General features: G+C 35.2%; 1 protein-coding gene across 1 annotated transcript; it reads right to left on the reverse strand.

Annotated features, from left to right (window-relative positions):
* Positions 1 to 233: 233 nt before the first annotated feature.
* LOC105427372 (solute carrier family 41 member 3) lies at positions 234 to 11527 on the reverse strand. The gene is made up of 9 exons (XM_089085254.1): positions 11499 to 11527; positions 8477 to 8590; positions 7620 to 7892; positions 5902 to 6179; positions 4120 to 4444; positions 2947 to 3244; positions 2416 to 2621; positions 1989 to 2137; positions 234 to 1846 (listed from the first exon to the last, which is right to left on the reverse strand). Exons 3-9 carry the CDS (start codon positions 7888 to 7890, stop codon positions 1667 to 1669), a joined length of 1707 nt encoding a protein of 568 aa, XP_088941380.1. The 5' UTR covers positions 7891 to 7892; positions 8477 to 8590; positions 11499 to 11527; the 3' UTR covers positions 234 to 1666.
* Between the last annotated feature and the right edge of the window lie 1231 nt (positions 11528 to 12758).

The following is a 12758-nucleotide window of genomic DNA, read 5'->3' on the forward strand; positions in this document are numbered from 1 at the left end:
AATAATTATTGAAATAGAAACTATTTCGAAGTTTTAATTTAACATAAAGCGTAAATCCATATTAAAATCAATGAATTTAGCTTATTTATTGCTTTCTTGTCTAAATTTATGATAAGCTCTATCTTTTAAATTAATAACTAATAAAATCTCCATCAGACTAATGCAAGATTATTTCGTGAACGCCAATGTTCACGATTGAATGTTGCGACGATTGAAATTACTTGAAACACGAGTAAAATATACGTAAAAATATATTTAAATATTTCGAATACGAATACATGTATGAATTCGGCAAACATTTCAAAATAATTCATTTTTTAAAAAAAAAGATCATCATGAACAGTTCGTGGAATTCCTCGGTTTCAATTTTTCATACGGGTTTCAGCACGTTGAACATACGCTAGCAACAAGTTTGTTAATGTTATACCGTTATAATGCTATAATTGTTATACTTTATGTTTATCAATAATCTGTAATAAATACAGAACAGAACAAATACACATTAAATAATCGATAAATGTCAATTAAAAGGAATATTAAGGTATATTTTTGGGTAAAAGAAAGTTACGCGTTAGTGATATGGAAATATTATTTTCGTCACGATGTCCAACATGCTGAGAGTAGGCGCTCGAAAAGAATGCAAATGCTTCTTCACGTTCACGGAGACAAATGATCAGCTACATAGATTAATTACTTGGCGTTTGTCCTAGCTAGTTACGTAATGCGCGCGTCTCCGCGGAGAGACCGCGTTGCGTAATTAAATAAAGTGTATGCGTGTAAGGCGGCGGTGGAGGACAATTAACGCTTGCTTTGATGATAGCGTCGCTAAAATGCCGCTGCTCCAATCGCATCGCAATTGCGCTGCAATTTTATGATTGCGCAATTAGACGGTGTTCCATTCGCCGCGGGCGGGGTGAACACTTTGGATGTCTCACGATTTCCGAGTTGGGGAAACGAAAAGCGGAGTTCCTGAGCAGAGCGACAGCTCGTTTCTCGCTCTCTGGCTTTATTCACGGCCACGGCTTTTATAAGTTACGATCGTTATCATTCGAAGTTGAGACACGTCGCTGTCGCTTCCAGTTAAAATGCGTCGCGATGTTACCCCCGGTTCACCCCGGTGTCACGACATTTCTCGTTAAAATGACGCAAGATATTTAAGTCTTCTAAGATGCTAAAAGACGTCCCGCGGACGTCTCGAAGATTGATTGGTGCCTTTTCAAAGACGTTTCGTTTAAATTGAAACGTCTTTCTCAGGCGTTTCCTCGATTCTATGTATTGCTTGCTACTAAATTGACTAGGCTTCTATCGACTTACAAGAGGTTCGTGACGCGCGTGGAAAAGCGTGAAAACAATCATCGCGGTGTTTCGTAATCGTCGTACGTTCATTCCGCAGTCGTGGATCACACGGACAGAATTACTTTTTTCTGAATTATCATTAACAAAAATATATATTTATTATCTGAGTATTTTCCTCATTGTATCTTGCCTCTTGGCATTATTTTGCCATCATTTCATTCGGTTCATTTCGCAAGTTATTTTGTACTGTAAAAACGTGATGAAGTAGTGAATTATTTTGACAGTTCAATTCTTCCGTTTGACAATCGAGGTTTGCTTGGCTTCTCCACACTGTGCAATGACAATTTGGTCTTATCTCTAGATTTACATGTTATTCGATGCAATATGGTCGGTTTATTGAGTATATGAAGAGGAAAGCTAACGCCAGGAGCAGCGATCCGCTCAGATCACCCAGCGCCGTCAGGAACGGGATCGCCGAGTTGTCGGGATCGATTTTGTACCTCCACATCGCGTGGATCATTATATGTGCGATGTACAACAGTATTACTACCTGAAGAAAAAGAGAAAGAAAGTTTAGCTTCTGCTCGATTCAAAATTTAAATGAAGTAATTCGTGTGTGCGTGTGTGTGTGTGTGTGTGTGTGTGTGTGTGTGTGTGTGTGTGTGTGTGTGTTTTGCATGAATTTCGCTTACTTGTACTACGGAGACAACTATGTAAGAGATTACGAAGTATGCGTGTATCATACAATCACCAGGATTTAGAGCGTTAGCGATGAAGACAAACATGAGTTGACCAGGAATAGCCATGGCGATGAGCAATCTTGCGGTCTTGGCGTACGGACCTGTTTTCGAGAAAGAAAACTCGTTAGACGGGATATCATATTAAAAGTTCCAATATTAAGGTAATCTCACGAAGTATTTTTTTCTTCTTCTAAAATAGGATCGGCAAAGTATGATAAGAATATTGAATTAAGTATTGGATTATGAAGATGTCTACGATAAAACTTGGCTTGACAAAAAGTTTTATAACTAAAATCGAAAAGTTTTATAACTTTAGACAGAAGAATATTTCTAAATTAATCGCGTTAAAAAAATTTTTTTTCTTCATGGTATTACGTACATCCTACGAAAAGCGCAGTCAACGGCGTCACCCAGATTTTGCCGTGCGGTGGCAGAATTCCCATGATAGAAGATTGGTGCAACATGGTTGACATTCGAGACGCTTGCACCGATACCAGGTTGCCACCAATTCCATTAATGACTGGTTGAAAGACTTCGGATCCTGGATACTCAGTGATCATTTTCTCCAGAACTATTCCACCGCCACTGAAGAACAGAAATAACAGAATAAAATAAAAATGCAAGTAAGCAAAAAAAAATTAAATTAATAGTAATGTAAATTAAATTAATCAGTAAGATAAAAATCAAAAGATAAAATTATTGAAAACTATTAATTATTAGTTAATAGTTTTCAATAAATTAATAATGTAAGAAATTAATAATAATTATTATTATTATTAAAAGGAGGAGGGAATTAATAATAAATTAATAATGTAAGAAAAGATTGCTTGAATGTTCGCGCACAACTTGGAACTCATTTGAATAAAATTTGAAAAAAACTGAAATAAATATGTTTGAATTGACTACTAACCCACTGATAAGAAGGGCGGACAAGATGGGGATCCAGCCGGTTCTCAGTACACTTTTCGTGTACTTGTTCTTCAGCACGATCACAGTCCAAATTGGCAAGAGCATTATGAACACTCCGAGAACTATGTACAATATCCATATGAACCCTTCGTTCATCCTGACGAAGAATTCCGACGCAATGGCCGAAAGAATACTGATGGACACGACGTCACCGATAGATGCGGCCAGAGGAGTCGCCAGATTATCCGGATTCATTTTGAATCGATAGGACAACATGATCACAGCGATCATGATAAAATCTATAAAGCAGATGTCATTTTGTCAACAATTTAAAATTCCGCTTATCAAAATATGGTTTGAAATATGATGCATTTGGATGACAAAAGGGAAATATACATGCAAATATGCACGCTATTGTTAAATATGAAATTTAACACTTTAGAAATTAATAAAATTAATAAAAAATCAAGATTATAATAAAATAAAAAGGAGTTTAAAATTAATTGTCGTAATATATATTAATAATATCGTAAATGTATATAAAAAAGGGAGAATTTAATTAATTAATCTTTTATAGAATTAATAAAGCTACACATTAATCGATAATAATAATATATTTAACACATATGGATAATCTGACACTATTATGTCATTACATATGCTAATGAAATACGAGATCCATTTTGTATATTAGAAATGAAAATTAGAAATATATTATTTTAATAATTTAAACATTCATTAGACTATCGTGAAAAGAGTGAAATGTGATAAGTAGCATAAATCAAGAATTTAAAATGCGGTCATGCACAAATCCATATGCTGATCTCGACTGTAAAATTTTCCGAACGGGACGTTTTTGCGACGTTGAAAAAAAAGATCCGCGGTAAAAAAGAAAACACATATCTTTGTACACACAGTGTGCAACGTGCATAAAAAAATGTCATCCATCATCAGCCATATCTTTATCATTCATGATTCGAGGATAAAAGGTGATAATATCTATTAAAAAAATGCAACTAAGTTATAAGCTGCAGATAGCGATCGCCGCTAATGCTAATTGCTGATAAACGATAACGACGAATACCTCGAACGAGCGTCGATTCGTGGGAGCGAGCGTGCAAAAAGCGTGCACTAGTCGGCGTTTAATGAGCATGCCGGCGAAAGGATGGCTTACCCAAGATAAAGCAGGAACTGGTCGCCGTGCACATGCACGACACCGCCAGCAACAACGCGCTATTCCAGTCGAAGACGTTTCCATTGAACGTGCCCACCACCATGCCGAACACCGATAGACAGGCGGCGGCGACGATCGCCTGGATCTGCACCAGGGCGATGTTCCCGATGATCATCTTGATGATCTCCCGTCGGCTCTTCATGTTGCCCAAGTTCACCTGAGTGCACAGCCGTGACGCTAAACACATATCGAGATTACCCTTCAGACCCTGCAGCGCCGTAGTCAGGATCAGTAATTGGGGGACTTCTATGAAAGCGGGTAGAAGCTGAAAGCAGACAATTGAAAAAATTAGGACGTGGATCATATTTTATAATTTTATAATTTTTTTCACACAGAGAGAACGATTTCTTTGGAGATTTAAGTTTTCTTAGATTCCAAGAAATCTACTTTTTGAAATAGTTCAAACAAACCAATTATTGATTCTAAAATAGAATCAATTGTTTGATTTTTGTTGAAATAATAAATAGCTTTATTTTATATAAAATATTTGTTTGATAAATGGTTTGAAAAAAATTACGCTCTTTATTACATGCTTCAATAATATTAAAGAATCTCTTTCTTTCATTGAAACAATATTTAACCTAGCTAAACGAAGTATTATTTAGTTCAAAAATAAATTTTATTTTCTTTAGATAATAGAATTTTTTCAAAATTTTTAATTTAATAAAATGATGTTTAATGTAATATTATGTTGTTTAAATTAAATTCAAATCAAAAATTCAAATCAAACAAATAGAATTACTAAATATAAAGCAACTTTTTTCTCAATATACATACATACATTTTTTTTATATACACATTTTATATATAATTTTTTATACAATATTTTATATTTATTTATATACAAAGCAAATTTATTATTATTTTGAATATCATGGGAAACATTTTCTCTCTTATTATCTAAGGTATCCAAATAATACCCTCGAACGTCTATAAATCCTAATTAATATGATAAAAAAGTTATGTGACAATTACTGCCATTTAAAATGTCGCAATGATGGTGACTTTAATTTAAAGTAGTAAGAATTATAAAAATTTGTGACGTACAGAATACGATTAACGTGGCCTGCTTCTATAAGTATCATGATTCTTATCATGATACCTACATTGTTGACGAAAGATGACAATTTGTTTATTTTGACTCGTTTATTTTAGGAAGGAAATAATGCGTCAAGATTAATACAAATTTACAATAAGACTTGATTATTTTGTTCTTAACTAATCAAACGAGGATAGATTCTTGGAAATGCACCGATTGTCTGTAATCTCAATCTGAAATCTACATTAAAAATGCGAAACGGCATTTAAAATATTTATGCAATTGCAGCGACACCGTATCCTACATCGTATCGATCGATAAAATGCATCGAGTCCGATAAACGTTAAGGAGAACGATGATCGACTTTGACACCGTTTACGATAATAATAGAATTCATCCGATTTTTTATTTTTGGAGGGAACAATGACAATTGCTACATTCAGTGGCTTCGACAATTGCACAACGATTGAATAATTCATCGACGTAATTGGTCTAAATTTTAGAGATCTAACAGTAAAAACCAATAATCACTGATCGCTCACTGATCACTTTGTTTCGTTGAATGTAATCATTATAGGCAAAAAAGACAAAAAAGGGAAAAATAAAAAATTGGACGATTGACACTTGAGAATCTCTCGGTATATCTTTTCCGCGAGGGAAAGGGGGGGGAGGGGGGGTCTTACCTTTGTATCGGCAAGAACACGCCCGGCGCCGATGGTGCCCATCCCAGCGATTAAAAAGGGCACCGACACTTGCAAGATCGTGTGATACCATTTTTCATTCCTGATATCCCTCTTGTCTCCATGGCCGCTTAATTCCTTGTGAAAGTTCGGATCAGGATCCGAGACAGCGACCGATGAAATCGTCACTATGGAGCTGCTGCTGGAGACAGATCCATTTCCGTTTACGCCGTCGGGCACATCTTTCTTCTCGCTCTTGTCGTTGAGTGCTTTCAAGCCCGCTGTCGAGGCATTGTTACATGTTAAATAAAATCCCATCCAAGGGCCGAATATTCGAAGCGAAGTTCGCGACGTCCTAAATAATCAGACCATTTTACAGAGATATGGTCGAGCGAATTCGTCTATTTTGCGAGAATGTATTTTATCGGATACTTGATAATCGATTGTAATATATAATTCTCATCTAATATGGCGACGCGAAAAACGAGTTAATTTAAGATTAACCGACGCATAATTTATCCTTCGTCCGGAATGCAATCAGCCTTTGTTGACAAGACTCGCGATGACAAGAACTCAGCTACTAATTTTATATGAGATGATTTAAGAGCAAGGAAGGCTCACTGACGATCCGTCTCCCGGTGGCTGTCAACATTTCCGCACGACGTCATCCTCGTGTAAACAAAGCCGCGATCCACAAAGGCACATAAACGGCGCGAGGTGATCACTGAACGTGTCTCCTTTCCGCATCGACGTTATAAATCCCGCGCCGGGTTTCATGGTATCCTGAATTACGACGATCGTGGGAAGGTAAAGTATTATCAGCGAATTACTTCGCGTCATCGTAATCACCATTATTGTGCCGAGCAATCTTTCCCCACTATGCTCGCGAGCGAGTTGTCACACCGCGACGACGATTAGTCCGTCTGCTTCCTGTAGACGTGGACTTTCGTGATGGCAAAGTTGTCTCACCGCGACGACTATTGAAAGTTTCGTCGCACAAATTCGTCGGACAAATTTGTGTGACACTTCCGAGCAATTACTTTTTACACCGGCGGAAAATTATTTTACTCTACAGGCGCGTAACTGTTATTTTCAAGTTATTATAATTTGAAGATCACAATCCAGTTTGGTGATGAATCGTTTGTTTTATTAAATATTTTTCCGCCGCGTCATATCAAGTAGATAAGAATAAAAACAATAATGGCAAAAAGATTGTTATACGGAAATCGATAAGAACATTGTCTTTAAGTGCATGGAATTTTCTGCTTTGTGGCAAAATTCATTTAACTTGTATAGAATAAGTTATACGAAATAATTTTACACGAAGCACTTTGCGTGGGTGTGTCAGCAAGAATTCTTCGTTATCTTGCTTCAGCCTAGTCGAGTCTTGTTAAAAAAAAAAAAAAAAATTCTGCACTTTATCTAGAATAATTGATACTATTTTAATTTTATTCAAATAAATTCTAGCTTCAATGTCACAGATCGCGTGGATGTAATCTATATCCTCCTTCGCGGCGATCGAAACCGATCGATACCGTTGTGACGTAAAAGGAATACGTAAGAGTTTGTTGTATCTAAACGCTTTTACGTGTACGTTATGCAAATTTTTCAACAGCTTTTGTATTCCTCCGTCGATGTTACGGAAAATTAACATAATTATGCTTAAATATAATCGTTACGATCGATATCGATCTTGACTGCGATCACGTGATTTTTCTTACCGGCGACTTTTTTCACAACGGTAGGCTCCGGATTGATGTCCACACTCAGCTTCTTGTCATCAATCCCGTCGATGCTGTCAAATTTCACCGTGTAAATATCCCTGTTGTATAGCAACATTGTTACACGGGGAATAGTGAAAGCTTCATCCCTCACTTTCCTAGTATTAATGTCATTCACCAGGCTGTCATCGTGATTCCTGTTGCTGTTGTTCGGCATGATACCTCCGTTCAGAAATGTCGGTTCAATCTCCGAGTTCGGAAAAGCGACCATATCTGAAATCCAATAGCTCAATTAAACAGGGAAATCTTAATAATCTCATTTCAGATTATTAAGATTTTTGCGAAATTTTCAATTATTCATTCCACCTTTGACATACTGAAAAAATATAATCATTTTAAAGAGACAATTGATTTAATAATTTTAATAAAATTATTGAAAATTAATGGTTTAATAATGTGATAAATATGCAAAAATATACATAATTATGAAAACTGCATTATATATATATATATATATATATATATATATATATATATACTATATATTATATACTACATACTGTGTGTGTGTGTGTGTGTGTGTGTGTGTGTGTGTGTGTGTGTGTGTGTGTGTATAGTGCAATTTTAATTTTGTAATTATGTATATTTATATTACGTTATTTTAATCCATTAATTTTCGACGGTTTTATTATAATTATTAATCACAAGATTAATAAATGCAAATATTACAGTCTATTAGTAATTTTTGGAATTGCAAAAGTGAAATGAAATCACGTCTGATTTCAAACATAAAGCGCGATGACCTCTTTTATGATCGCTTTCGCGTAATTGTAATATAATTTTACATATGCACATACCGAATTCGCTGCTGGCCCACGGTGTTGCAGTAATTCTTTCGGCAAGTCTTAGGATCGACCTGCGACAATCTTACGTCGGATCTGCCTGTTTTCGCAAGCTTTGATCTATAAGATCTGAAAATATGCATCGACGTGTTTAGAGATTGTCTGAGCTATCTAGAAAATTGTTTGTCGCCATTCTTCAGGTAATCAAATGATTTGCGCATGTTATCGTGACAGAACCTGTGTGTTAGCGATTTTAATACCGTTATCGCGTGGCGGCTTATCGTGGCTATTGAAGCCACCGCAATTGCATATCTGTGTGCTTTTTAGCCAAGACAGACCACAGCGCTTATCGGAAAGAAGAGATAAAAGAAGAAACCGATTAACGACGCGGACGCATAGAAAGTGCGATGACGAGGGAAACAGGAGGGAGTCAGGAATCCGCGAATCGCGATTATGCAAGCGGATCGTTTGCGTGCATTCCAAAGAATGCACGTGCATAGCAACCCGTGAATCAGAGTCGCACAAAATTTTCGAGTTTTCAAATGCAACTCGCATTTTGGACAAAAGTCCAAGAAACTCGCGCGTTCATCGCGGAAATCGTATCAACATATAAAATCGATAGTTCAATATAAACCTAATCGTTTATGTCGCCGACGTTGGGCATAATTCATGGCCAATAAGAACCCCCTCTCGTCAGATCGATGCCAAGTTATGACCAATGATTTAATTTGTGTACTTTCGCATTGTGAGTCGTCCGTGAAAATACTCGTCAATTTATCTAGCGTTTCTACCTGTTGAAGCTACTAAACACTGCAAAATTTGAGTATCTCTAAATTAGAAATTCTGAAAAAAAATGGACACACATATTGTAAAATTATTAAACATTGATATTATATCACGGGATCTAATAATAGTTTTTGTAAATTTTATATATTGTGTTTTACACACAAATTCTATCTGCATTTGTGTTATAATTTTAATGTATATTATTATAATTAATGATCCCAATTTTTCTCTGTTTAAACTTCTTTAAACTTCAATCTTCTGTACATATAAATGCTTATTAAAAAAATTAAAATTTTTATTTAAAAGATATAATTTTAATATAGATACTATTCTTTTCTTTAGATATAAATCTCTTTCTCTCTCTCTCTCTCTCTCTCTCTTTTAAGGCTTTTAAAAAATTATATATATATATATATATATATATATATATATATATTAGTTAATAAATCTATTCCATTTCATTAATTTTATTTTCACGCGTTTTCTAATTCTAAAATAAAAAAACAAGATTGTTGGAATCTATGACGTTGCTCGACTTATCTAAATGCATCATTGCTCATCGCACGATATTTGTCGATTATAAGTTGAAGTAGCTAAAGTAGTTTTTCTTTAGAAGTATCGTTGATATTTTTCAGTGATTTGCCTTTGGTAATTGATAGCGATAATAAAAACGCTCGAGTCGTTGTTCCGACCAGCAGGCGTGATGCTCCTGACACTTGGTGTAACGCAATATGCAGAATCAGCGGAGCGTCGACGGGGTGATAGTGGCAACCGAAGATCTTTCGTCGCGACTTAATCTGATCGCACGTGTCGCGGGAACTAAATTACGCGTGCGTGTGCGAGAAAGGGACGCGTGCGCCTTTTGCCATGCCTGCTGTCCAATCGGGCTGACGATTTATATTTTCTCGACTATATATAGAAGTCGAGAAAAAATTATTAAGATATAGATCAAGCCAAATGAATCGCACAGATTCGCTAATCAAGGATTGATAGAACGATAAATAATTAAAAATAAATAACAATTAGAATAAATAATAAATAACGAAGTTTGTAATAATTAATACCATCCATCTCTCTGCAAAATTTGATATTTTTTCGCATTGTATCTGTCAAATTTAATTTAATAGATGAAATAAATAAATGACGATCTCTTAATGTTGATGGATTCCTTATAATGTTAATTATTATATTAAGTCGGTTATATTAAGTAATAACCGACAAAATAAATAATCGATAGTTATTAAATTGAACTTGATGCATCGTTAGGTTTACTTTTAATATAATTTATTCCAACACTGTTATATGTATCCTTATAATTATGACTTTCGAGTGTTGTATAATTATCATATAATCTAAATTTGATAATTAATATAATACGATTGTCGATAATAAATTTAATTTTTATGCGATATGCACTCAATCATGTATTTTGATTAAAGATATAATTATCAATTATTTGATATCAGCGTGCCAATACTTTTCATATATAAGTATAATCATATATAAGTGTAACAATTATTTTATCTCATAAATATAATTTTATTCGATATAATTCTCACGCGAACAAATGTTATTTATAAGTTGATAAATAATACCCTTTTATTTTAGACTTTGTTCAAGATAAATTGTGTACTGAAAATTGTGATATCGTACGAGATAACCATTCCGTACGTGCATTCTTCGCATAGATCAATCGTTATACGAAATTCACAAATAATTTCTTAGTCTTATCATGTATCTTCATAAAGTCATTCGTTTTAATTAATCCAGGTAAGGTGCCATTATTGCAAAACAAGAAGATGCAACGTGCATTTTAAAAAGTTTCTAAATGTCAACCGACTTAGGAAAATTATCGCAACTACTTTACGTCACTCACGTTTTTATACCTTGTTCGTTTAAAAGATAAATTTTAAAAATGCGAAAATACGTGACAGTTTAATATCACGCGATATTTATTTAATATTTATTTCAATTTATTATTTACTTCAAATTTACCTTTTTGTCTATCAAAAAGGAAAAAATCCAGTCTACTTTTTTGAGCGTAAAAATTTGCAATTTCATGATCGACAAGTTCACCCGCACTCTTCAAAATTAAAGCATAAAAATCTGTCGATTACACTTATCAATAATCACTTCGTCCATCTACTGACCGCTCATCGGGAGCGGTGGTTCAACAACAAAGCTCTCAGGATTACACCAATTGCCGATAAAAGAACAATGATCATCCAGATATCAGGTATTCGATACTCACGTAGAAAGCTCACATCGAGTTTGCGCCAGCGTGTCGATGTTCACCGGTGATGCCCTCGATCCTGGAGAATCCGTTGGTGAATCCGGTATCAATAGCAGCCTGAACGACAGCCTCGATACCGATCCTTGTGCGAATATCCTCTGACCTCGGTGTCCTACGCGCGTCCTTCCGCGAGATTCACGCAAAGCCGGCCGCAGCGACAAGTGTCCGCGCTCCGTCGGGTCTTCCAGCGTTGTTAAGTGTCGCGAACTGGAGAAAAGGAAAAAAAACGGAGTTCGATCGGCGCGTCTTTTCGATTTTCGGAGCGCAACGGAGGTGTCCGCGTGCCGCGCACGGTTCGACTTGAACTGATAAAAGGAAGCCGTCGCTCGATTGTCAGTACTCCTACTCGTTCTCGTCGTCGGGCGCTCGTGCGTCTACCTCATCGTGCCGACGTATGCACGTGCGCTATCTCGTCGGTGATAGGTGGGAGCCAGATCCTAAGGTGAATCGTGTGTCTGCTAAAGATCGATTCACGAGCCACTCGGAAATTCATTCGGGGCTTTCCCACCTGACCTTCGCCGCCCGGAGGATCGCCGGCCGGCTTCGGGTTTCAAGAGGAACAGCAGGGAATTATGCGTGATTTATGGGGATATGAGGATACAGTTACTGAAATTTATGGAATTTCTGGATTCTCTCTCTCTCTCTCTCTCTGAGAAGGAAAAGGAATTTAATACGGCTTTACGGTGTTATTTTTTAACGAGTTATCTACCCGGCGACTTTTCTGTGTTCTATTGTCCATGTGTTATATTGTTTGTTATCATTAGTATATAGTAATAAAATATTTCATAATAAGTTATAGTCGTTTTATGATAAAAAGACTATATTCTCAAGGACAGTGACTAATACGTTTTTACTTTGTACCATTATTCAGTTATTTATACGTATATAAATTAATAATTTTATATTAATAAATAATATTTATTTTAACAAATATTTAAATAAATTCTAATAATCCCAGTCAGCAATAATTAATGTGGTAATCACATGTTGAAATAGGATTTTCTTACATCTGCAAAACATATGGTGCACATAATGGTCACACATGTTAGAAAATATTGAATTAATTATATATAGACTTTGAAATAAAATATCAAATAAATTTCAATAATTTTTAATATATTTTATAGGAATTAAAATTAGCACAAAAAATATAAATAATTTTATAATATATTATTATATCTTTTAACAAAATATTTTTTCTTTTTCAATTCATTTTTA

Source organism: Pogonomyrmex barbatus, unplaced genomic scaffold (genome assembly GCF_055798465.1).
Source record: "Pogonomyrmex barbatus isolate J1 unplaced genomic scaffold, ASM5579846v1 scaffold1, whole genome shotgun sequence".
In the NCBI taxonomy this organism is placed as follows: domain Eukaryota; kingdom Metazoa; phylum Arthropoda; class Insecta; order Hymenoptera; family Formicidae; genus Pogonomyrmex; species Pogonomyrmex barbatus.

Excerpts from the sequence above, each read along its gene's own strand:
- LOC105427372 (XM_089085254.1), bottom strand. The coding sequence starts at position 7,890 with ATGGTCGCTTTTCCGAACTCGGAGATTGAACCGACATTTCTGAACGGA. Across the intron at positions 4,445-5,901 it reads GTGTTCTTGCCGATACAAAG|CTTCTACCCGCTTTCATAGA; the intron begins GTAAGACCCCCC and ends GTCTGCTTTCAG. Across the intron at positions 1,847-1,988 it reads TAGTTGTCTCCGTAGTACAA|GTAGTAATACTGTTGTACAT; the intron begins GTAAGCGAAATT and ends CTTTTTCTTCAG.